This window comes from Glycine soja, chromosome 6, assembly GCF_004193775.1.
Source record: "Glycine soja cultivar W05 chromosome 6, ASM419377v2, whole genome shotgun sequence".
Classification (NCBI taxonomy): domain Eukaryota; kingdom Viridiplantae; phylum Streptophyta; class Magnoliopsida; order Fabales; family Fabaceae; genus Glycine; species Glycine soja.
The window spans coordinates 38998057-39025550 of record NC_041007.1 but is presented as its reverse complement, the minus strand read 5'-3'; the positions used below and the strand labels follow the sequence as shown (position 1 = coordinate 39025550).

The window sequence follows — 27494 nt, the reverse complement described above, 5'->3', positions numbered from 1 at the left end:
ATTAGACTCATACAATTATTCAAAGAGAACTAGTTCTAGTTTGATCAAATGAAAGACTCAGAAAAAGATAGTTTCTCAAAACAGTAATATAGAGGTTCAAAGTTTCTCTGCAACATCATATAGATTTTTATGTTTCCATGGAAGTGCCAAGTCAGGGCCCGTTTGGATGTGGCCCAAAAGATCTTTTATTATCTTATCTACTAAAAAAAGATCTTTTTTATTTTTTTAAGAGTGTTTGGTTTTTTTTTTTTAGCTTTTACAAAAGCAAAAGCTCTCAGCAGATCTTCCTCTCAAGTTTAGATTCACAGCTTCTCAAATCTCCTTTTCGGGAATCTGATCCCAAAATAAGGCTTGGAAAATAATGTCCTCAAGAAAATTTCAAAATGACAAGCATACCCTCCTCATTTTTCTCTGAACCCTAAAATTTTCTCTCGTTCCTGAGAACTTGCGGTGCTGTGCCTTCCTCGGAATTTTTCTCCCATGCTTCCAATCTCCTTCGTCATCTCTTCCGATCATCCTTGGTCATCTCTTCCGATCATCCTTCGTCATTTTTTCTTCTTCCTTTGTTAGCATCACAGGTTCTTCATTAATTTCTTTTTCTTCTCAATATTGTTATGGATTAGGGTTATGCTTTTGTTTGTTTCATTAAGCTTGTGAAATGTCTCTCAATCAAGTTCCTGTGAAAAGAAAGAAAGCAGAATGGTGTGATAAGAATACTGAGATTATGTTGAAAGTGTGCATAGAAGAGGTGAATGCTGGAAATAAACCTCAGAACCACTTCACTAAGCTTGGTTGGGCAAATATTGCAGAAAAGTTCAATAAGGCAACAAATTTGAGATATGAATATAAACAATTCAGAAATAGGTGGGATTCTTTGAAAAAGGAATGGAAATTATGGGCTAAGCTTATTGGGAAGGACACAGGTCTTGGCTGGGATGGGGAGAAGAAAACCATTGCAGCTAGTGATGAATGGTGGGAAGCCAAAATTCAGGTATTTGTTATTCAACAAAAATAGAGTTTTTGTGCATTTTTGTTTTTATTTTGCTTCATCTCTGTATATCATCACAACTTCAGAGGCTTGGTTCTAGGATTCAACTTCCAAAGGCTTACTTACTCTAATATATCTCTGATTCAAATTGTTCTGTGAGTTTTCCTGTTTTAGTCTGAGGCTTTGAGCTTTGTTTGATAGATATGCCAAAGGCAAATTGCAGCTTCTAATTTGTTGAAACTACAAAGATTGAGTTTAGAACTGATAGAAGAGTTATTGTGTGTATCAAACTAGCATTAGAATTGGTTATGGGTGTTTGTTTTTTACGTTCTTAGTTCTTATACACTACTAGAAACTAGAAAGAAGTGATTGGAATTTCAACTACCATTGTTGGTTTAGAGGGCAGAGGCTCCATTGAGTTAAAAGAATTATATTGTTGTATGTGATTCATATTTAGGTGCAGAATTGGTTATGGCTGCAGAATTTTTAAATGCTTAATATTAAGGTGCAGATTCTCAATTTCACTTCTGCTTCTCTTCTTTATATTGTTGTATGTGATTCATTACATTGCACGGTTGCCAGATTGGCCACGCTTTGTTCAGTGTATTCAGCAAATTATTAAAGAGTAGAACTCTGAATTCTCTGCTCTGAGAGATGTTAAAGTTGGTTGTTTCTGCGTCTCCTCTTCGTTTGCAGTTATCCTCTCACCATTCCATGTCGTTAAATCTACCACATTCTGCCAATTCATTAGAGTGAGTGGCAGGTTTCCATGTAGAACTCAAAAACAAAGCACACTTCAAATCTTAGATAATTAATTGTGGCATCCTCCAAAAATCTTTTAAAAACATAAAATAAAATAAACCAAATCATCTTTGGACTTTTCTGAACCTTTTCCTTTTCCTTTTATGGCACCATAAGTTGGTTCCATATATAATTTTATTCAATATTTTGGTACTGTCACTGTCACATGTATCTTTCACCACATGTGGGGTTAATAACAATTCCAATTTTTATCATATATTCAAAGTCTATTTCCCTATTCATTCTATTTAATTTATTCTTTAGCTTTCCTTTGATTTATCCTTTCTTTTCTTTCTTTGCTGTTACTGGTTGATTTGGATCATGCTCATGTCCTCCAAGGTAATTGATTGCTTGCTTCTTATTTTGTTTTTCATCTCTCCTCTTCCCTCCCTCTCTCAACACCGGTTAGATTCATGGGGAAATATATTTTAAAAAAATAAAGTATATAAATAAGTTACTTCGTTAACAGCTTGTGCATATTCAGAATCTAGAACAAAATTTGTATCTTAAGCATAGATGCAGTATTTTGATCTTTTATGAGCATACTCATCAGTGATGGTAAATTTGAAGAGTGGTTCTAGTTAAGGTGTTTTAGTCCCCAAAAATCCCTTTCTTAACTGAATTTCAGGTGGTCTTCAGGATTTTTCTTAAAAATTTCATGACAAGAGGCTTTATTTTGCCATGTTCTTATGTTGCTTAATTTCAAGCACATACCTTCCAACAGATATGGAAACCGGGAAAGAATCTTCTAACATGGTGTGAAAATTTGGTTTTTTTGTACTCTAATTTGCTGCTGCATATAAAGCAAAATCATGTGATTCAGCACCGAAATTCTGATACTTAAGTGTTTTACTAGGATGTTGTAGGATAATTAACAAGTAGGCTACCACACGATCCTAGAGTTGCATTTCAAATTTGGAAATATTGGAAAGTCTGGTTGGTTCTCTTTGATGTTGTATATTTAACTCATACTCATAAATCTTTGTACTTTGTATTCTACATAAGTATGTAATAAAGTTTAGACTTGACAGATTTGCCCTTAGCATGGCTCTCTAGGAAATTGGGATCCGAGTTTTATGTGTGTTTAGGAATTAGCATTTTGATTGTTTTACCACTGACATATGATCCTCTGGGAATAGATTCAGCAATTTCTAACTGATTTCAACTAATAGTAAGGAGTGCATTTAAAAGAGTGGGTAGTGTGTTTACTAATTCACTTATGGCAATAATTTATTATGTGCTGTAAAAATTATCCTGTTACATTTGTGGGCTGAGAATGTGTTAGCTTGTAGGTAACATACACGTAACATGGAAAAAGAGTGAGCAGGTGTTAGATTTAAAACCTTCATGCTTTATTATGGTTTAACTCTTAAAGATTCATCTTGTCATACATAATGGTTATTTTGTCAACTTGTCATATTTAATATATAATAAGGGTGATTAATGCTAGAGAAACTACTAGTACTATGCTGAAAATCATAAGATTTTCCCCTTGAGTTGGTATTATTTAATTTTCACTCATAGTTAATGCCTATAATTAAGCAACATAATTAATGCCTATAATTAAACTTAAAACTAGTCTAGACTCAACTACACAAGTTTTGGCTTATGAATGAATTTCCTTTCAACTAAATGATTTAACAGAAAATAGTGCAGAGCTACAAATTGTTCAAGATGAGGGAGACATAACATTATTATTAACCCCAAACACTCTCAAATCATTATGTTTACTGTTTAAGCAACACATTACAGCTAAAAAATTGCTCACTTTTTCTTAAATCCTCACTATAAAATGAGCTGTAGTGAAGCATAGGAGTATCCAATTTTTACAGGTACATGTATAAGAATATTTTTGCTACTGCATATGCTAGTGAAGCATGTACTGCTAAATATTAATAAATGGCATCAACGTGGACTAGAATGTGTACAGTACAGAGCATAAATAAATAGGTTGACTCAACACTCTACACCAAGAAGTAATACTTAGAAGCCATAATAAAAACACAATTCTCTTGAAATATTAATTTAGGAATTGAAGGACGCCTTTGAGGCAAAGCAATCTAGAAAGTGCAAACAATTACTATGAATCTTATTATGTTCAAACAATTGATATTTTATTCTCAACTCACCAATGCATCTCTTACATCTTAGACTCAAATTAACCACACGTATGACTTCCCAACTCACTGTTTGATATATGTTTTTTTTCCTAATTCAAACACTTATGGTTGATATCTTACTATCAAAGTCACCACTCTGCTCTTCTGACTCCCGAAATGAATGATCCTACTTAATTCTCACAAGATTCTGATGCATGGTTTGATGAGGTATATATATATATATATATATATATGAGACTACCCTGCTTTTACTTTGCTGCTTTTTTGGTCCAAAATTCAAACCTTGCAAGTTATGTTTGTTATATATATATGCTACACTTTGATTTTTAACTTTTGTGACTTAAAAATGCTTGTTTTCCCTTCTAGTTTCTCTCATTAGCCACTCTCCTACTCATGAATGGGATCAAAGGAAGATCTTTTTTTTTTTGTTTGACATGTCAACTGATTGCCTCAGCTTCCCACACCACTCATGCTGCTGCTTCTTCTTTCTTGTTAGCTTTTAGTGATGTTAGTATTGCCAGCCTAGCCAGCTACTCAATATGCTCTATGTAGTTCATGATGTGTCTTAGTACTAGCTATATCTAATATGCTTTTTTTCCATCACTATTGATACCTTTAGCACCAGTAGTTTATTGAGCAAGATGTTGACAGGGATTCCAACTAGACATTTGTGGCTAAGTTTAGGAGATTTTTAATTGTCTTGAACAGGGAATTGCTATGATTGTGTCTGCACCACATTTTCTCGATGGCTTTGCAATTTCAGCTTGTCAAAAAGTGAAACTTTTGCTACTTTATTTTTATAGCTACTGTAGGTTATTTTTTAGTTCACTGTATTGTACCCAATTTTCCTTCCATCCCTCTATTCTTTGTGATAAATTTTATTGGAATTGTTACCTGTTACAAACTCTGTGGCTTTGTGCATCATTGCGAATATGCTTGAAGCTGTGCACAGATTATCAAACTGCAATGTTGTGAACATAGTATAATTGCATTGCACCTCCGCTTTGTGTATGCTATGAGCTTTGTTACTGGTCTATTTTTCTCTGACATTAGAACATTTTCTTCACTATACAAACAGTAACATTTGCATGGAAGTAAAGATTCTTGTTGAAGATGCAAGAGGAAAAATTGATGATCATATATACGGATGGAACTTATTTTGATTGAATTGAACATCTGGTCTAAACTGTGGTTGCAGGATTTGATCAAAGTTTTTCTCTGGTTACAGGATTGGTTTTGCATGTTGAGTCAGCAATTGAGTAGTGGTTCTTTGTGTGATTAGAGCTCTTGTTCTGGTTTTCTCAGTATTTTAGATAGCTTAATGTTTAATGGATGATTGATGTGGATTATTTTTAATGGAACGAAATAATTTGTTTTGCTTCATTGCTTTCCTTGTGAGCATATGGTAGGACCTGTTCTATAAATATTCTTGGTTTGTGACAGCTTTAATGTGTTGGGTAGTTGGTAGGCACGTAGCTTTTATGGTATGGCTTTTTGTAAATATGGGATTTTGAGTTATAATATTTGAAAGCAATACATGTGCCTTATTGTTAGACAATGGCATTATATTGAGAATTGTCAGGTTGTTGTTAGGAGGACTTATATTATTCCACAGGTTAACATATGCAAAAATTCATATTAGATTAGCTTTTTCTTAATTTAAATTATATAGGAATGTCAACCTTACCAAATATATTATAATGAGATTGATTTTTATCTCTTAATTCTCATGCCAAATATATATTATAATTCTTATTTTATATTTTATAGGAGGATCCTGAAGTAGCAAAGTTTAGAGAGCAAGGCCTCAAATTCTTACCTGAGATGGAATTCCTTTTTAAGGGTACTATTGCTGCTGGTTTTGCAGCATATGCACCATCTGAAGATTCAAGACAATATGAAGGATTCAACACAAGAACAGAAGAGACAAATGATAACATTGATGATAACACTGACATGGAAGTGAATGAGCCTGAGATAGACACGACAACTCAGAACACGTCTTCGGCAAAGGAAAATGGACAGAGGAAGAGAGGAAGAGAGGGTGATAAAAAAATTGGGGTTGCTGCCAAGCTTTCCTCACAATTAGATCGTATTATTCAAACATTTGAATCTAGTGTATCTGCTCAAGACCCAACTAGTATTACTGCATGTGTAGCAAAGTTGAAAGATCTACCAGGACTTGAGCGTAGGAGTGAACTATTTTACAAAGCCACTAAACTTATGAAAAAAAGGGCAAACAGGATCACCTTTGTTGCTTTAGAAGAGCCTGAGCTACAACTTGGATGGATCAAATCTCAAACTTAAGCACAAATTCCTTAATTTCTCCTCTATTTGATATCATTGACACTTGCTAGTTTTGCTTGGTTATGAACCTTGGTTGTGTTATGGATCTTAGTTTTTAATTTTAGTTATGTCATGGATCTTTGATTTTAATTTTGGTTATGTTATGGATATTAGTTATGGTTTGGCTCTTGATTTTTTTATTTTCAGTTGTGTTATGATTTTTTTTCCTTCTACAGGATGTCTTCATCATTATCATCAAATGACTCATCACTATCATCAAATGACTCTTCATCTGACGATGACGATCACATTACGAAGAACAAAGTGTTGATGTTTGCTGTAGCTAATGTTACCAATTACTTCATGAAATATGTTGTGAAAAATCCATGTAGAGATTCAAGCATGACAGGCCATCGTTGGGTATCTGAAATTCTAAATGGTCATCCAATACGTTGTTATCAGATGTTTAGAATGAAGAAACTTGTCTTTCTTGAATTATGTGATATCTTGGAAACCAAGTACAACTTAAACAAAACTCGAAATGTCAGCATTTATGAGCAAGTTGGCTTGTTTTTATACATGTTGAGTCAACCAGGTTCTGTTCGTAATTGTGAGGAAAGATTTCAACATTCAGGTGAAACAATATCTAGACATTTCCATAATGTCTTTGAAGCTGTGTGTATGTTTGCAAAGGATATAATTAAGCCTGTTGATCCATCATTTAGGGATACTCCTGATGAGATTCTAAAAGATGCTAGATATCGCCCTTACTTTAGGGATTGTATTGGTGCAATAGATGGTACTCATATACGAGTTTGTGTTCCCTCTCATCTACAAGGAGTCTATATTGGTCGGAAAGGCTACACTACCACTAATGTCGTGGCTGTTTGTGACTTTAGCATGTGTTTCACTTTTGTTTGGGCAGGTTGGGAAGGTTCTGCACATGATACTAAGATATTTATGGAGGCTTTACGTAAGCCTGCATTGCATTTTCCACATCCTCCTCAAGGTACTTAAAATTTATATATTATAAATATATGTATCATTATAATTTTGTGTTCTAACATGCTCTATTGTTTTATTCTTTAGGTAAATATTATCTTGTTGATTTTGGTTACCCTACTTTTATGGGTTTTCTAGGACCGTACAAGAAAACTAGGTATCATCTCCCGCAATTTAGAATTGGGCCTAGAATCAGGGGAAGAGTTGAAGTTTTTAATTATTATCATTCTAGTCTTCGAAGTACAATTGAACGTGCATTTGGTTTATGTAAAGCAAGATGGAAGATATTGGGTAATATGCCACCTTTTGCTTTGAAGACACAAAACCAAATCATTGTTGCTTGCATGGCTATACATAACTTCATTCAAAGAAATGACAAGAGTGATGGAGAATTTGATTCGCTAGATGAAGATAATGAAAATATAGATAGTGATGAAGATGAAAGTGAAGTTGGTCCTAGTATTACAACATGGGAAGAACCGGATGCTCAAAGTACTCTACAAATGGAACGATTTAGAGAATCTTTGAAGAATATGTTTCCAACACGTATTTAATTTCTTTATTTTTTAATACTACAAGGTTGCATGTTTATGGTATGGGTACATTTGAACAATTTTATATTGAAAGACATTATTGATCGTATTATCACCAAGTTAATGATATTTTATATTTTGTTATAAATTATAATTACATAGATAATAATTAAATTATAAACTAGAATGTATGTGACCACATTACTAAAACAATAAATTAATTAGATTTTAAATATGAAAAGTAATTATGTAGAAAGGTGTATAACTATATTTTTATGAGATACATTTATTTTATTTTTATAAAAATAATTATTTTTTAATCAAAATTTCTAGAAAATATATAACAATATTTTAAATATAATGATAAAGTTAAAATATTTTTATAAATGAAATAGAAGAAGAAAATAATTTTTATTATTTTTAATAATATTTAATTATTTAAGGCATTTAATAATTATATAATAATGTTTAAGTATTTAATTATTAGTTTTAATAATGTCAAAGCATATAATATCCTTTTTGGTAATTTTAATTATGCAAAAGATCTTCTACAATTTCATCCAAACACCATATTAATTTAAATAAGCACTTAAGAGTTTATTATCCAAACATCAAATTAACTTATGTAAAAGTAACTTTTCAGATAAGAGCTTCTTGGATAAGTTCTTTCTCTATAAGGTCTTTTACAATAGTGCATCCAAACAGGCCCTCAGTCTAATTAAGGTTCAGCATAAAGCATAAAGTCTCTGCATTCTTGGCAATTGCAATCCTCAAAGCGGAACTTGATGCACCCTTCGCAGTAACAAGTTGAGCAGCCTTGGCAAGTTGAAGAACGAGAACAGCCCCTGCTTACTCTCAGACTTGGTCTCTCGTCATCATCATCGCAGATTATTCTGAAAAATGAAAATTATCACATCATTAATTAGAATTGATATTCGAGCAGATCTATCAACTAGAATATATCACATCATACCATTAATCACATAAGTCATTTATCTCTCCATCTCTGATTGCATGGGTGATCATCCGGCAAAGTTGTTTATAATAAATGATCTTGAGTTTGAGTTATTGGTGTGTTGATGTTATAAATGGTGCATGAACTTGAATATCATATAGCTTGAGTTGTGATTTGGGAGCAACTTACTTTTGGTAAGGCCAAAGAGAACAAGTCAAGGATTTGTTGTCCAAAGCTTCATGGTAGTTCTTAATGTCTAGTATGCTCTTGAGATGGAACCTGCACTCCTTCCTGCAACTCGTGCAATGCAGGAACTCATCCCTGTGAAAGTTTCGTTTCCTCATTGCAGAGTCTTTCCAGTTAGCCTCATTTGCTTGGTGTGTGTAATATTTCGTCAGAGGTGTCTTCCAGAGTGGAACTCTATCTTCATCAGATATTGCTCTTCCACCTTCCACTCCCTTCTTTGTGAGCATGCTTCTCAAACATGCTTCTCAAACGCTTCTGGAGTCACACTCACTAATCCAAATAATAATTGTAAAACTAAATTAGTGTAATAAGATGATCTATTATCTATATTTTACTTTGGTTTCTTATGTTTAAAAAGTTTAACTTTGGTCACAGTGTCTTTATTAGACCACATTGATCCATTGGTCACCTTTTAAGCTAATGGTATTGATTTTTCACAATTTGCCACATGTTATCCAAATTACTGTCATAAACTAGTGGAAGAATTAATATGGTCTAATAGAAAAACTTTACTGGAACAAAGTGAAACTTTTTAAAATATGACCAAACTGAAACCTAGATAAGAAACAAAAAATTTATTTTAGCCTACTACTACCACTACTACTAATAATGATATATTTGCTGTCTCTTTTTCATTTGAAAATATATAGATATTTGTAAATATTGTAATTGTAATAATGATATAATCCATACTGACAGTGGAATCTTATTACCTGTTAATCAACACTTAAAAATTTGTAAGTTATATGCAATGTATCAATGAAATCATTCACTACCAATTAAGCATCCAGTAGAAATATTGGTTTTCAGAATAAAATAAAAAGAAATAGTAGTTCTGTTTCACAGTTATTGGAGTTTACTAATGATGAAAAATTATGTTTTTAGCAATATTAGTTTCGCATATGTTTTTATTTTTTCAAAGAAATATTCACATTTTTTATATTCTCCCGCTAATTAATAATGTTAACTAATCAATTAATTTTCTAAAGTGGATTAAACTCAACATATAAGTGACTCAATGGGTGTAGCTCAGTTGAGAATCCTCAAACAATGCAATCATGGAGAGGAATGAGAAGCCTTAAGTGTAAATAAACCCCGAACAAAGAGATTATGATTAAGAATGCCAACAACTAACTTTTCTTCCACATGTAATTGCACCGTGTTCATGCATATTTAATGAGAAGGAAAGAAAATTTCTCTCAAAAAGAAAAGAGAAGGAAAGGAAGTACATAAAAGTATATGCTATTCATTTTATTAATTTGTCCAAATTACAAAACAAAAGCTATTATTTAACTTTCTACATATGAAAGACAATCATGAAAGGCTAAAAAAAGCAGCTTTTATTGTACAATTATATTAAAACAAAACAAACTACTTGGTTCAAGCATTAGAGATCAATTATAGCATGAGAAAGAAAAAAAAGCTTCAGAAATGGAATTGGAAAACTTACCCAAGAGACACCCAGGGCAGCACTCATAAGTGATAAAATATTCATACCTTTGTTATTGATTTTTAGCCTCCCAACATAATCTCCATATACTTTGTTTGTAGTGCCACAAAGAACCTCAATATAGTCTTCACCTCTGTTGAAACCGAGGATCATTTTGAGCTCTTCTTCATCAAACAATATCTTACCATCATCTCCAACCCTAAACTGTTTTCTTCGTTTTCATGACCCTGTGTTGTTTTATCATGAAAATAGTTCCAAGCCAACAATTATAGACAAAAGTTAAACTCAATATTTTTGAAGTCATAAAAATTAAACTCAAATTATAGACAAAAATAGTTCAAGGCCTAAAATATGCATGCTGATATACACATGATAGGAGGGATATAATGGCCTAACTGTGAAACTAATTTAATAGTTTGTGGAGAAAATTTTTGAAAACTAAATATTATTAACAAAAAAAATCTTTCAAGAATTATTTAATCTCTAATTTTTTTTCAAGAACTAATATATGATAAAACATGTAACCTTAGAAGCTTAAATTACATATTTTCTTTTAGAAAAGTTTATTTATACCAAATACGTAATTGGGATATACCTCCATTGTTCCCGTTGTGTTCTCGTAGGCAATTTTCTCCTATGCAAAAAAAATTAAGCATGTTATTAAAGGTTAGTTTCATGCTATTATTATTAAAAACTTAATTTGTTGATATATATATATATATATATATATATATATATATATATATATATATATATATATATATATATATATATATATGTATGTATGTATATTTGTAAATGAGACGAGAAAAGAAAAACTAGAGGTTGCCTGTTCACTCTTCAAACTAACTCTCTTCTTGTAGATGATAATTTAGATAATTTTTATTAGCTAAAAAACTCATTAATGATGTAAATGATTAAATTAAATAGAAAATAAAGCAAAAAAGTCATATTCATCTGTTATGTGGATAAAACACAAAAAAGAAAATACGAGAGAAATTTATACCCCATCCCCTACAACCAAAAGCACTAGTAAACAGTTTGAGCATGGCCCAAAACCCAATAGAAGGATTTGTGTATCTGTTTTACATGGTCGGGATAATTGTAACATAAATTGATAAATTAAAACACACACACAATTAATAATAATAAAAAAAAGAGTGAGAGAATATATTTTTGTTAAATGATATCTCAATTGGTCATAAAACAGAGTATGTCAATGTGAAACAATGAAATATTTGGTAATTCAGATAGACCACATATAAGGAACTATTGGATGACAAACTAAAGACATTATATTAATCGAGATAATTGACATAATTAGCATTTCTTCACATCTTTCTCTAGTTACACTTGTTGAGTGTGAATGAATATATTTTTTTCCATTGTTTTTTGGTTCAATGAAACTTGTTATATGACCTATTCCGAATCTAACTCATTGGAACAATCAATTCCGTCATTTTTAATTAAAAATATATTAATTGATTCCAAAGGCTATTTCAACCTGTGGCTTGAGTGTGATTCCTCTTTAACAGTCCAAGCATTTGGGGATCCTAGCATTGTGCCATGGAGCTTGCATAATCGTTGGATGATTTGCTTAGTTTTCATCAAAACATTGGATTTCTAGGTCTATCATATCATCAGAGAAGGTAATAATTATGCGGATGGTCTAGCCAACCAAGGTCTCCAGAAAGTGGGGTTTGTTTGGACAGATGTTCTCCTGCTTTCAATTAAGGATTTCTTCTTTAGGGAAAAATCTGGTTTACCTAACTATAGATTTCATTTTACGTGAGTTTGATTTGGTATCCTCCCTTTTTTCTTGTAATTTTTATTTTTTACACCAATACTACTACTAGGTGGGCTTCATAGAATCCTTAATTTATGTCATTGGTGTCAACCTAGTTCGGATAACTGGCTCTAAGGTGATGTCCTATCAAGTTCCATAACGAATGGGTGCCCAAGTGTTGACATGATGCTCACATAACAACACCTTTCAATTACAGAAATAAAATAAAAAATGAATCTATATTTCCATATGGAAATTTTCCTCTGAAATCAAAATAAATAATCTAAATGGAAAAATGCACCCCATTTGAAATCTAAAACAATTAATAATCAATGTTCTAGTTTAATGGAATGATGATCTTGAGACCAAAGTCATTTGATGTTAAATAGAAAAGTATTAACGAAAACAAGATACATCATCGAAACTTAGCTACATAAAATGCATATTTACAAGAAAATAATCTATCAATATAAACTTAGATAATCCATAAAGTCAACTAAAATGATATACACTTCAAATTATAACTATGTAATAGAAGAATTTGCTTTTTACTTAAATGCATAGAATTCAACTATCTTTTGAAACAATTTGAAAACATACAACACTTAAGGAAAAGAATTGATTTATAAAAGAAATCACACTAACCTTGAGTAAAATTGTTGAATTCTTTCTTTATCTACATTCTTTGACTTCTCCTCCATTCAGGTGGATCCCCTCTAATCATAAGGTGAAAGGAAACTCTTAATTTAATTTTACATCTCTTCCAAAATTAACAAAATGTAAGAAGAAATTGGACCCCTATATTCATGACTAATGAATTGCAGGAAAATTGAGTTTATGAAGACCGGATTTCTCTTCAGCCATTTGTTTTGGGGATTTAGGATATGGACTGTTACTCCTCAAACAAAGTTTTCACAACGATAAAAATTTTCAATGCTATCTAACGTGCCTAATAAACTATGTTGCCAAAATATAATTTTTAATTGTTACTAAAATAAAAATTTGACACATTAAAAGAAATAAAATCTGAATCCCCAAAAACAAAAGAAATAATAATTAAACAAAACTTTAATTTTTGATAGTTGAAAATATAATTAATGAAAATTGATGAGATAATTTTGAATCAAATTATATTAACTGCCCCTTACTAAATGAATTTTGGAAGTAAGTGATAAATATTTTTGCATAAAATACAAATTGCATTAAATTGTATGTTTTTAAAATAACTTTATATTCAAGTGAATAAAAAATAATAAATGTTTAAAACACAATTGTCCCAGTGCATTGCACGCTATTTGAACCGTGGCCATCCTAGCTACATATAATTAATGAGATGTTGATCATAATAAATATTAAAATAATTGAGACTGTATTTTGGTTAAAAAAAAATGAGTATATTACATTGACCCCCTGAAGATTATGGTTTGCTATAGTTGATACCCTTCATTTTTTGGCATTACTTTTAGCCCCCTTCTCTAAACTCTGTGAAGCTTCTATTAACAAATAAAATTAAACAAAAAAGAAACTATTTTACTTTTACGATAGACCCAAATTTCCCTTGTCACTAGATAGATGGAGATTAGGTTTGGAGGTGAACTCTTTGACTCCCACAATGCCTCTCCTTTGTCCTTTCCCTTCACCGCCTCCAAGTTCTAATCAAAATCTTGTTCTCCCACTCTCACTGCCACCATCACCACCGACAATACCTTTATCCCACTTTTTGCTCTCGCTGTCCTAGTTCCCACTCTATGCTCTCGCCACCAGCATGGACAATGGAACACCACAACTTTAACAACAACAAGTCGATCTAAGAATCACATAAATCCAAATCTTCTGTCTCTGCACACGATGATGAATCCAGCTCGGCCATCGAGTCTCAAATAGCAGCAAATTGAACATCAAGAAGACCTCCAATGTCAACGAAGAAAATGAATTGAAGTAACCGTGCTTTGTTCATTCTTGTTCAATTTGTGGAGGGTTTCATTGGGCTTTATTTTAAATTTTGTTTGGTTTATTTTCTATCTCCTTTTTGTTAATTTATTTCATGACTCTATGGTTGTACTTTGGTAATTTAGAACCATTAAATAATAAATAGGGTACAAACACTACTACAAAAAGCAGTTTTAACATCAGCTTATTAACATCGGTTTTAGACAAAACCGATGTTAAGTTAAACGCGGTGGCATATTTGTAAATAAAGTATCATTCTTAACATCGGTTTTCCAAAAAACCGATGTTAATGCATACACGTGAACATCGGTTTTTCAAAAACCAATGATAACGTATAATATGTTAACATCGGCTTTTGAAAAACCGATGTTAACGTATGATATGTTAACATCGGTTTTCCAAAAAATCGATGTTAATGCATACACGTTAACATCGATTTTTTAAAAATTGATGTTAACTAATGATGTTAACATCGGTTTTTCAAAAACCGATGTTAACTAATGATGTTAACATCGGTGTTTTAAAAACCGATGTTAACGTATGATATGTTAACATCGGTTTTCCAAAAAACCGATGTTAATATAAACTTTTTTTTTAATTATTTATATATTTTAAAAAAAACATATATTGCTTTATTAATTATATTTTAATTGAAAAAATATAATAATTAATAAACAATAATAAATTCAAAAGGTAAGCATTTTAAAATTAAACTAAATTTTTAAAATAAATTTTGTAATTTTAATTTTATTATTTCATGATTATCATTTAAATATAACACATATTTTTATAAATTATTTGATATTAGTTAATTTGAAAATAAGAAAAAAACTGTTTTTAATAATGGAGTTTAACTTTTATAGAATTTTTATAGAATATTGATAAAAATAATTATATCATAAAAAAATTAAAATTTATTATTAATATATTTTTATTTAATTATTATAAAAATAAAAAAATAGTTTTTTTCTTCTTAAAAAGGTAAATGGAGAATATTGTTTAAAAATTCTATGAAATCCTACTATATTTATATTATCGTATTATCTTTAAATTTAAAGTAAATTAAAATATTTGTATATATTAATTTAATTTATTGAAAATATATCACCCAAAATCAAAATCAAATATAAAAAATACCTTTATTTATTTTAATGAATATCCACTAAAAAAACTAATAATAGATATGTAAAAATCAATAATATGGATTTAGGTGATAAAGAATAAAGAAAAGATAAATATTTCTTTTTAAAAAAGAGATAGTGAATATATTTTTTTTTAAAATTTAAAAATAATTTAGAAATGTATACGAAAAAGATTTCACCGAATCATAATTAATATGAATGTTAAAGTATTTATAATAAAATTCAACAATTTTAAAATACATTGTGTTATAATTGGATGACATCATAATTTTTTTTTACAAAAAATATATCGTTTGTTTGGGTTTTTGAAACTAAATTTGGAAATCCATATTATGTAAAACATATACATTGTGCTTTTGAAACTAATTTTTTAGATTTTTTGTTTTATAATTTTCAATTTTGTTGGGTCGATTTTACAGTTTAGAGATGATTTGATTCAATTATGAACTCCCCTAATTTAATCTTTGTTAATTTTAAAAAGCCGTGGATGATTTTAAAGAATTAGAAGTACAAAAGTAACAAAAAAAATAACTATATTAAGGACTAAGAATGAAATATTTTAAATAATAAATATTGAAAGAGAAGATGATTTCATCAAAAGCCACTGGAGATTATTGTTTCTATAAAAATTAAATGGAAAATTAAACCTTTATAATATTTTATTTTATTGTCTCAAATATAGACAAAAATATGACACATTCATTGATATGAACCCTCATGGCACAAGGGCTGACTTAGGATCGTCTAGGATTAAACCTTGATGGAAAATGCGGAAATTGATTAAGGAAAGGATGGAAAATAAGGTGGATAATTTCGTGGGTCTTAATAAGGTGGTTTCTGGCATAAAATGGATGAATGGGATGGTAAAACGTAGGTTAAGTGGTGGCTGGACAGAAATATAGAAATGACAATAACGGAAGCTACAGGGCTCCAAATCAGGTGATTTCAAAACGAGGTGAAAGGTCTCGTTTTGAAATTCAATTTAGGCTCAAGAATCACTTAATTTGAGTGTGTAAAATGGGAGTTATGGTCACGAGATAATTTTGGGCAGAGGTGGATTTTCTGGAATTGTGGTTTGAAAGAACAAGGGTGGAGATGATTGGAAGGAAAGAATCACTCTTTCCAGCGAGGGCAACACACAAAGGTTGTGAAAGTCCTTTGATACAGCCAGGGTGTTCTTGAATCACTCAAGAATTTAGGAGAATCACTCTCACTAAGATAAAAGAGATAAACTCTAATTTTCTGAATAAAACTCAACTTGTGTTTATTGATAAAATGGTTCAGCTTATATAGAAGCTTTACAGCAGATTTTAGTAATGACCCACTAACCTAGAATTAAAATAACTTAATGCCATTAACCTAGGGAATTAAAAAAACTTAATGGCTGAGTGTAACTGAAATTGTGGCAACCAAAAGTCACCCCCAACAGCCAACAAGTCAGCCACCATTTGGTCTCCCAAAAGGCTGATGCCTAGGTTGCCAATTGGGCCATTATTACAACTTGAACTAAACCTAACTAAAGCCCTTTTAGTTGATTAACCCAAAACATATTTTTGGTCAGCCAACTTTACAAGGATTGGGCCATTATTTAGACAAACTAAACACTCTAAAATTGAAACAAAGTGGTGTCATTTAGTCCTCCTCCATTTGGGCCATGATACAACTCACAACCTTGGACTTTTCTCCTTGAAACTTGGGCTTGTATTCAAACAGTATGGACAACACTTGTTGAAGAGCTTCCTTGGCTTTCCTTGCTCTAGCCCTTGTCATAGGTCCTCCAAGTCCTTCAAGTGGATCCTTGCCCTTGCTCTTGGTCATGTCCTCATCATTCTCTCCCTCTTGAGAAGGATTTGTCCTTCAGGTGGAACTAACATTATACTCACCGGGCAGCTCAACTTTGTAAGCATTGTCATTGATTCTTTCAAGCACTTGAAATGGTCCATCTCCCCTTGGTTGAAGCTTTGATTTCCTTTGTTCCGGAAACCTTTCTTTTCTCATGTGCACCCAAACCCAATCTCCCGGTTCGAAGACAACCTTCTTTCTCCCTTTGTTGGCTTGTTTAGCATAGCTTTTATTTTTCCTCTCAATTTGATCTTTGACTCTATAATGAAGCTTCTTCACATAGTCCGCCTTTGCTTGACCTTCTTTATGCTTAAAAACAGAAACATTAGGCATAGGCAAAAGATCAAGAGGAGTTAGTGGATTAAAACCATAAACAACTTCAAAAGGAGAACAATTAGTGGTGCTATGAACAGCTCTATTGTAAGCAAATTCAACATGGGGTAAACAAGCTTCCCAAGTTTTTAAGTTCTTCCTCAAAACAGTCCTAAGCAAAGTTCCCAAAGTCCTATTAACAACTTCCGTTTGCCCATCGGTTTGTGGGTGACAAGTGGTTGAAAATAACAATGTAGTGCCCAACTTGCTCCACAAAGTCCTCCAAAAATGACTTAGGAACTTAGAGTCCCTATCACTAACAATGCTCCTTGGCAGACCATGGAGTCTCACAATCTCCTTGAAAAACAAATCAGCCACATGGGAAGCATCATCAACTTTTTTACATGGAATAAAATGAGCCATTTTAGAAAACCTATCAACAACCACAAAAATGGAATCTCTACCATTGCTTGTTTTTGGCAGCCCCAAAACAAAATCCATGGATAAATCAATCCAAGGATACTACGGAATTGGCAATGGAGTATACAATCCATGAGGCTTTACCTTAGACTTTGCCTTTTTACATACAATGCAATGTTCACAAAATTTCTGCACATCCTTCACAAACAAGCAAATTTCTAGTAGAACATTTAGGCACACACAATTTGTTTTCTTTGAAAAGAAAGCCTTCATGTCTAAAGAAACCATTTTCTGAAAATTTTTCACAATTTTTAAAAATTTCTCCAAAAGTTTCATCATTTTCATACATGCTTTTCAAACATTCAAGACCAATCAATTTTGTTTCAAGCATAGAAAGTAATGCATGACACCGAGAAAGAGCATCAGCTACAATATTACCTTTTCCCTTTTTTATGTTTGATAACATAAGGGAATTGCTCTAGGAATTCCACCCACTTCGCATGCCTTTTGTTAAGCTTGCCTTGCCCCTTGATATATTTGAGGGACTCATGGTCACTATGAATGACAAATTCCTTGGGATAAAGGTAGTGTTGCCATGTTTTCAAAGCCCGTACTAAGGCATACAACTCCTTATCATAAGTTGAATAGTTAAAGGTAGGACCACTTAACTTTTCACTAAAATAAGCAATTGGATGGCCTTCTTGCATCAACACAGCCCCAATCCCAACATTTGAAGCATCACACTCAATTTCAAAAGATTTTTGAAAGTTTGGCAACGCAAGTATGGGGGCATTAGTTAGCTTTTGTTTAAGAACATTGAAAGCTTCTTCTTGTTTCTCTCCCCATTTGAAACCAGCATTTTTCTTGAGCACTTCATTGAGAGGTGCTACCAATGTGCTAAAATCCTTCACAAATCGTCTATAAAAACTTGCTAAGCCATGAAAACTCCTCACCTCGGTCACGGACTTAGGTGTAGGCCATTCTTGAATAGCCCTAACCTTCTCCTCATCAACTTGCACTCCTTTTGAACTCACAACAAAACCAAGAAACACAACATGGTTAGTACAAAAGATGCATTTTTCAAGATTGGCATACAATTGTTCTTCTCTAAGCACAGTCAAGACAGATTTTAAATGATCAATATGCAAATCAAGTGAAGTGCTATAGATAAGAATATCATCAAAGTACACCACAACGAACTTTCCTATGAACTCTCTCAAGATATGGTTCATTAGTCTCATTAAAGTGCTAGGAGCGTTAGTTAGGCCAAAAGGCATAACCAACCATTCATACAAACCATATTTTGTTTTAAAAGCAGTTTTCCATTCATCCCCTTCTCTAATCCTAATTTGATTGTATCCACTTTTTAAATCAATTTTAGAGAAGTAACATGCACCATGCAATTCATCAAGCAAATCATCAAGCCTAGGTATAGGATGCCTATATTTAATGGTGATGTTATTAAGGGCTCTACAATCAGAACACATGCGCCATGTCCCATCCTTTTTAGGGACCAAAATCACTGGGACAGCACATGGACTTATACTATCTCTTACCCAACCTTTGCTAATGAGTTCATCCACTTGTCTTTGAATCTCTTTGGTTTCTTGTGGATTACTTCTATAGGCTGGCCTATTGGGCAAAGAAGCTCCCGGAATGAGATCAATTTGATGCTCAATTCCCCTCAAAGGTGGTAGTCCATTTGGCACATTTGGTGGAAACATGTCTTGAAAATCCTGCAAAAGAGTTTTAACTCTAGAAGGCACTTCAAAATCATCAAAAGTGTTAGTGGTCAAAATCTGATTTTTGCAACACAAGATATATAGTGACTGTTTAGCACGAAACAACCTCTTGACCTCACTTTTTTTGGCTAAATAGCTCTCCCTCACTTCAAGTGTTTCACTCTTCTTTTGTTCACTCTTTTTCCTCTCAAGTGTTTCCCTCTTTTTCTCACTCTCAAGTGTTTTGCTCACTTTTTCTTTTTCTCTTTTCTCTTGAAGAAGTTTTTCTCTCATTTTCTTTTGATCCTCACACACTTCTTGTGGACTCAATGGCTTGAGCACAATCTTTTTGTCTTGGTGCATGAAAGAGATCTTGTTGGTGTAACCGTCATGATAGGCTCTTTTATCAAATTGCCAAGGTCTCCCCAAAAGTAAGTGACTGGCCTCCATAGGAACAACATCACAAAGTACCTTATCATTGTATTTCCCAATGGAAACGTCCACTTCAACTTGCTGCCTCACTTGCACCTCCCCATCCTTACTAAGCCATTGAAGTTTGTATGGCCTAGGATGTGGTTTAGTAGCTAAATTTAGCTTTGACACTAATCTAGCACTAGCCACATTGGTGCAACTACCTCCATCAATGATCACCATGCACACCTTGCCATTGATTAAACATCTAGAGTGAAAGATGTTTTCTCTTTGGCTCTCCTCCTCATGCTTCAATTGACCACCAAGTAACCACCTAATCATCAACAAATCTCCCTCTGGAGTCTCCTCTTCCTCTACGTACTCACTCTCCTCTTCCTCTTCAACATCAGATTCACTTATATATTCTCCATCTCTAAGAACCATGGACCTTTTGTTAGGGCACTCATAAGCATAGTGTCCTAGGCCTTGGCACTTGAAACACTTCACATCTCTACTCCTTTTAGAGGGTTCCTCTTGGTACTTTGAGCGAGTTTTTGATGGGATAGGTGTGGAACTACTAGAAGTAGCAGCCCCATCTTTCTTACCTTTGTCTTTCCAACTAGAAGAACCAAAGTTGGTAAAACTCCTCTTAGCCACTCCTTTCCTTTTTAATTGTTGCTCTACTTGGATTGCTTTGTGAAGCAAATCATCCATTTCAATAAACTCCTGCAGCTCAACAATATCACGGATATCATTAGTCAAACCATTAAGAAATCGAGCCATAGTTACCTCCTCATCTTCTTCAATCTTTGCTTGAATCATGAGCACTTCCATTTCCTTGAAATACTCCTCAACCCCCTTGTTGCCTTGGGTTAGTTTTTGGAGCTTGAATTTCAAGTCCCTTGAGTAACTAGCCGGCACATACCGCTTCCTCATGATCTTTTTCATCTCCGTCCATGTATCAACCATTGGCTCTTCATTTCTTGCTCTCTCCTTTTGTAGCTTGTTCCACCACACAAGAGCATAGTCGGAAAACTCTGTGGCGGCAAGCTTCACCTTCTGGTCCTCCTCATAGTTGTTGCATGAGAAAACATGCTCTATTTTCATCTCCCACTCCAAGTAGGCCTCCGGATCATTCTTTCCTTTAAATGGAGGAATGTTGAGTTTAATACCATCAATTCGGTTTTGTCTAGGAACACCATCATTCCCTCTTCTCCTCCTTTCTTCTTCATTATGATCTCTATTCTCCATTTGATCCAACCTCTCATGGAGCGCATCATCTCGTTGTTTCATTAACCTCTCCAAATGTTGCATCAAAGCTTGCATTTGGAATTGCGAAAGCCCCACTCCATCATTAGGATTAGTACCTGACATCTCAAACAAACAAATCAAACATAATAAGACAATTATAGTTGCTGTTTGAATACCTCACCCACTCAAGTTTATCACACAATTATGGCTTTTCTCTAATGAAACACTCTTGCCTTTTACCACTCTAATTCCCCTTGAGTTCTTAGGCAATTCAAGAGATTATGGCCACAACAAAGAACAATTCACCAATATGTGTAAGGTAAGGCTAGAGAGACAAGGAAAAGGTTAACCAAACAAAAGGCTAACAATGTTTTTAGGCACAAATGAAGGAAATAAAATTCAGAATTTAGGAATTCTAGTAACAATCCTTCATGCAACCAATATATTACCTTAAAGAGATTTTTTTTTTAAAGTTCTTCAAGCATGAACCATTCAGCCCAATTTTTTTTTTTAATTTTGCTTATACGAAATTCTGCTTTTTTTTTTTAATATAACAAAGAGATCAAAAGGCTTAACTTTTGCAATGGTTCAGCCTAAAAAAAATATATGAATAAGAAGGTAATATAAATGGCAAAGAGAATAAAGAAGGATGTTACCCAATATTTCCAGCAAAGGAAGTGTTGATCCTAGAACCGGAGCTCTGATTACCAAATGATATGAACCCTCATGGCACAAGGGCTGACTTAGGATCGTCTAGGATTAAACCTTGATGGAAAATGCGGAAATTGATTAAGGAAAGGATGGAAAATAAGGTGGATAATTTCGTGGGTCTTAATAAGGTGGTTTCTGGCATAAAATGGATGAATGGGATGGTAAAACGTAGGTTAAGTGGTGGCTGGACAGAAATATAGAAATGGCAATAACGGAAGCTACAGGGCTCCAAATGAGGTGATTCAAAAACGAGGTGAAAGGTCTCGTTTTGAAATTCAATTTAGGCTCAAGAATCACTTAATTTGAGTGTGTAAAATGGGAGTTATGGTCACGAGATAATTTTGGGCAGAGGTGGATTTTCTGGAATTGTGGTTTGAAAGAACAAGGGTGGAGATGATTGGAAGGAAAGAATCACTCTTTCCAGCGAGGGCAACACACAAAGGTTGTGAAAGTCCTTTGATACAGCCAGAGTGTTCTTGAATCACTCAAGAATTTAGGAGAATCACTCTCACTAAGATAAAAGAGATAAACTCTAATTTTCTGAATAAAACTCAACTTGTGTTTATTGATAAAATGGTTCAGCTTATATAGAAGCTTTACAACAGATTTTAGTAATGACCCACTAACCTAGAATTAAAATAACTTAATGCCATTAACCTAGGGAATTAAAAAAACTTAATGGCTGAGTGTAACTGAAATTGTGGCAACCAAAAGTCACCCCCAACAGCCAACAAGTCAGCCACCATTTGGTCTCCCAAAAGGCTGATGCCTAGGTTGCCAATTGGGCCCTTATTACAACTTGAACTAAACCTAACTAAAGCCCTTTTAGTTGATTAACCCAAAACATATTTTTGGTCAGCCAACTTTACAAGGATTGGGCCATTATTTAGACAAACTAAACACTCTAAAATTGAAACAAAATGGTGTCATTTAGTCCTCCTCCATTTGGGCCATGATACAACTCACAACCTTGGACTTTTCTCCTTGAAACTTGGGCTTGTATTCAAACAGTATGGACAACACTTGTTGAAGAGCTTCCTTGGCTTTCCTTGCTCTAGCCCTTGTCATAGGTCCTCCAAGTCCTTCAAGTGGATCCTTGCCCTTGCTCTTGGTCATGTCCTCATCATTCATTAAGAAAGTTATTTAATTATAATTAAAAATAAGTTTTTTTTTCAATTTATCTTTCATTTAAACTCATTATAAGGATAAGAAAAAATCATTGAAATTAATATTTTAATAAAATGAAAGAAATTTTAAAGATAATAATACTAAATATAAAATAAAATAAATTAATTCTTTTTTTAATTTGAGATGAGGGAGTAATTACTAATTACTGTAATAATTATCGGCAATAATCTAGCAAGGAGTGAGAAGGGCACGGGCTGTAGTTGTACTAGGCATTTCCAAAATCAAATTCCCCGCGTAAGAGAAAAACACTGTCGCCTTGAAACAACTCAACGCTGCGAAAAATAAATTATATGTATAAATTACTTTACATTAAACCCACCCAAACCCAAATCAAAATTCAAGGCAAATGGGATCCTTCTCTTCTTCTTCCCTCTTTCTCCTTTTCTTCTTCTTCTCTTCTTCACACTCAAAGGTAAGAACCACACCCTTCTTCTCTTCATCACTTATTAATGATTCCTAGGGTTCCTTCCTTCTCCCCTTTCAAAATGCATTTTCACTGTATTTATTTATTTATTTTTATTCCTAGATGTTTTGAAAAGCCGGTTTTGGAGTTTTCCCCTTCCGATGTTTCTTCAGGTTCTCCCCTTTTCAAAGAGGTTTTTTTTTTTTTTTTTACAATTCCCGAAACCGGCGTCATTTTATCTGAAACTGTGTGTCGTTTTTTTTTTCAGGTATGGGAGCGGTGTATGGCATCACGAAGAGCGGCGTCGGGGTTGCGTCGATGGGTCACGCCGGAGCTGGATTGATTTTGTGCTTGGTATCCTGCACCTTCCTTGCCGTTAGGCTTTTACAGTTTTCCCCTTTCCCATTCATCAATTCTTTTATTGAATATGTTTGCACAATAGTTAACAATACCAAATAGTGGCATTGAGTGACTTATCCCAAAATTGATACAGTGGGTAGTGGACACATGAATGAGAACTGAATGAGAATTTAGTTGTTTCGAATATGTTTGCACAATAGTTAACAAACCATTGAATGAAATTTTAGAATATATAGAACTCTTTGTTATTAAGGGTAAGAGTTATTTTTATACCCAGAGAATGTACATTTGAATTATGAGAACTGAATGAGAATTTTAGAAATGAATGGACAGTACACAATACTTTTAGATAAGGGGCCAAGGGGGTCTCTAAGCGGGCTTTGTTTGAGAGAGGCAGAGGGCTCCCAAACTTCTGGTCATTTATAGCTAATATAGATATAGAACATTTTTTTTTACTGTATAGCTAACATAGTACTTTGATCTTGTAATAAACTTTTTTACTCTCGCAATCTCGTAATAAAGTTTTTTTATCCAAAAAAAAACAAACTTAATATTTCCATTTTTAATTTTTGTTGTCTATCATTGTTAAGGTCTTGATAATTTTTGTCCTAAAGACACTAATTAAAAAATTAAAAAGAAGAAATCTCATTAAAATTCATATGAAAACACATTTAAAAACTATAAAAGAGTTTTCTTTTACCCATTTTATTAAAAAAAAATATTTTTTGTTTTACTTCTTTAATCAATACTCTTAAGATAGACATTGATTAACAATTGTCTCATTAATATTCTAAGCGAAAGTTATATTTTTTGCTTTTACCCATTTCATATCTCCTAAATCCCTTCTAAATGGCTTCTTCTTCTCTTCTCCCTTCTCGTCACTCCCCTCAATTCGCCCATGAGTTCCTTCTTTCATTCTCTTATTATAATGTCTTTCTTTCTATCATTTCTAACATCATTATTGTTGTTATTTTATACTGCAGATTCAATAGGAGCGTGAATTTGACGAGTTGAGTAGCCAAGACAGAATAAGCCACTCCAGAAGCACCCCAAACCCCCACCCTCCAACCCCCATTGTCCACAAGCACACTAAATCCAAGAAAAAGAGATCAGATTTCGAGAAAGATGGCTTTGTCTCTTGCAACAAGTGTAGACCACACTCCTGTGACAAAATCTTCATCCTTCCCTTGGATCCCATAATTATGGCTAGTGGGTATCTTGTTTATTTGCTCTCTACTATCTTTCTTCCCTTTATTTTATATGCTCTGTTGCTTCACAAATTTGTCATGAAAAAGGAGTTCTGGAGGATGGCAAAGGCAGTGCAAAATCAGGTAACTTTGATGTTTTATTATTCCAAAAAATTGATTGTGTTCCTATTATTTGTTTTCTTTGGTAGCTACATTTATATTTGATGTCAAATCCAACTGCTTTTGCTTACTGAAAAAATGTTGAAAAATTGTTCTGTGCCTTTTTGTTTTACATTTAGCAGTGTGTGTTGGGTTGAATACCTTTTCTCCCCATCAAGTGCCCCAAGTGGATTATTTTGGGGTTGTCTTCATGTGTGTGAAAATTTTCGTGTTGTTGCAGTTCAATTGCAAAAGAATTTGATGCATCAAACTGTCAGAAATGAGTGATTGTTTGTTGTTAAAGATATCTTGTCTATATAGCTTTTGGTGATTGCTTTATTTTGTTTTGGGCTGATGGTGCTAGCTTAACGTGTTTGGCGCAACATAAGAAGAATTTACATGACATGCTGTCGTTCAGTTTTTCACATGCTATTTTTATTTTTAATTTTAATGGATGTGTTGGTTCGTTGATAAATTTAACTATTGGAAACCACTTTGAATCTTTGGCAACTTGAATGATTTTCCAACAACAGTGATGAGCCTATAACATGTAAGAAGAAATCCCTACTTGGGTTTCTTCAATGAAATTTACTTGTTACGCTTGGCTTCTGAGCTTTTAAATTTCAGAAGTTATTTCATGAATTCAATTCTTTTTGGAGGGTGACTTATGTGTTATATGTTAATATCATGGAGTAAATAGTGTATAATTTCAAAAAGCTGATTCCATTCTTACATTATTAATTTATTTTTTTATTTGATCATGCAGTATTTAAATGAAGTTAGACCATTGGAAGCAGAGAGATTCAAGGCGCTTCGCATCCAGTGGGCACAATATTATCTAAAAGTTAGAAATCAAACATAGGATGTTAGGCAACTATGTAACTTTAGGTTACTTAATTAGTTTACATATTTTGCATTACATTTTTTACAATTGTTGTTTCATTTTAACAATGAATAACCTTTGTTAATAGCTAGTTTTTTGCTAAAACCTATTTGAAAGCAGAATGCAAATGATATATGTTGTGTGCTGTGTGGTCTAATTTTAAATTTACAGGTTAAATTTAGGTTTTTTTTGTAAAAACAGAGACATTATTTAAAAAAAATTCCTGAAAACATTAATGTTGACAGTTAACATCGATTTTTTTTACAAAAAAACCGATGTTAACTGCCAACATTAACACATTCGTTAACATCGATTTTTTTTTACAGAAAATCGATGTTAACTGTCAACATTTACACATTCGTTAACATCGGTTCTTTACAGAAAACCGATGTTAACGTAAGTTAACATCGGTTTTCTGTAAAAAACCGATGTTAACTGTCAACATTAACACATTCGTTAACATCGGTTTTTTACAGAAAACCGATGTTAACTTACGTTAACATCGGGTTTTTTAAAAAACCGATGTTAACTGTCAACATTAACACATTCGTTAACATCGGGTTTTTTTTTACATAAAATCGATGTTAACTAATGTTAACATCGGTTTTTTGAAAAAACCGATGTTAACTGTCAACATTAACACATTTGTTAATATCGGTTTTTTTTACAGAAAACCGATGTTAACTTTCAACATTAATATACATTTTTGGGTGTAATTCATATTAGCAACATAGGTTATTTATATAACCGATGTTGAAAGTACCGACGTTGATAGTATTATCGTTAACATCGATTTTTTAAAAACCAATGTTAATGATAATACTATCAACGTCGGTACTTTAAACATCGGTTCAAAAACCGATGTTAAAAGTCTAAATAACCGATGTAAAAAGTATATTTTCTAATAGTGAAAAAGAGATTTTGGCTTGCATGTTGCAACTCATTTCAAATGGCAGATACTACCGAATTCATGTCTATCCTAAAATTATGGAATATTCATTTCTCACCTTCACTAGTTTTCTGGTTGAATTTGGGAAGGAAGTATAAAGAATTATAGATGTGTTTCTCAAAGAACAAAATATCTCTTGAATACATAGAATTAAATTGCCTTTTGAAACCATATGAAAAACTAAAACACTAAAGCAAAAGAATTGATTGCAAATAAAACCACACTAACCTTTTGTAATATTCTTGAGTTCTTTCTTTATCTTGATTCTTTGACTTCTCTCCCGCTGAGGTGGATCACCTATAGTGAGATCGAACCAAAGGAAACCCTTAATTTTATTTTTCACTTCATTCAAAATTACGTCAATAATCAAATAAAATCCACTAAAATTAAATACACATCAAATTATAACTATGTTTGTAAAAGAAAGAAATATCGCTT

At 32.8% G+C, this 27494-nt stretch overlaps 3 protein-coding genes and 1 non-coding gene across 4 annotated transcripts; 3 read left to right on the top strand and 1 right to left on the bottom strand.

Moving 5' to 3' along the window:
• Positions 1-571: 571 nt before the first annotated feature.
• Positions 572-6395, top strand: LOC114416914 (L10-interacting MYB domain-containing protein-like). Its single transcript, XM_028381956.1, has 2 exons — positions 572-991; positions 5680-6395. Exons 1-2 carry the CDS (start codon positions 659-661, stop codon positions 6214-6216), a joined length of 870 nt encoding a protein of 289 aa, XP_028237757.1. The 5' UTR covers positions 572-658; the 3' UTR covers positions 6217-6395.
• Positions 6396-6876: 481 nt separating this feature from the next.
• Positions 6877-7865, top strand: LOC114416913 (putative nuclease HARBI1). Its single transcript, XM_028381955.1, has 2 exons — positions 6877-7204; positions 7285-7865. The coding sequence occupies exons 1-2, from the start codon at positions 6877-6879 to the stop codon at positions 7749-7751; spliced, it is 795 nt and encodes a 264-aa protein (XP_028237756.1). The 3' UTR covers positions 7752-7865.
• Positions 7866-8448: 583 nt separating this feature from the next.
• Positions 8449-9158, bottom strand: LOC114416206 (protein ULTRAPETALA 2-like). The gene is made up of 2 exons (XM_028381068.1): positions 8875-9158; positions 8449-8623 (listed from the first exon to the last, which is right to left on the bottom strand). Exons 1-2 carry the CDS (start codon positions 9156-9158, stop codon positions 8449-8451), a joined length of 459 nt encoding a protein of 152 aa, XP_028236869.1.
• A 16592-nt stretch (positions 9159-25750) lies between these two features.
• Positions 25751-25841, top strand: LOC114417525. Its single transcript, XR_003667789.1, has one exon. It is a non-coding gene; the product is annotated as a small nucleolar RNA R24 (small nucleolar RNA).
• The last annotated feature ends 1653 nt before the right edge of the window (positions 25842-27494 follow it).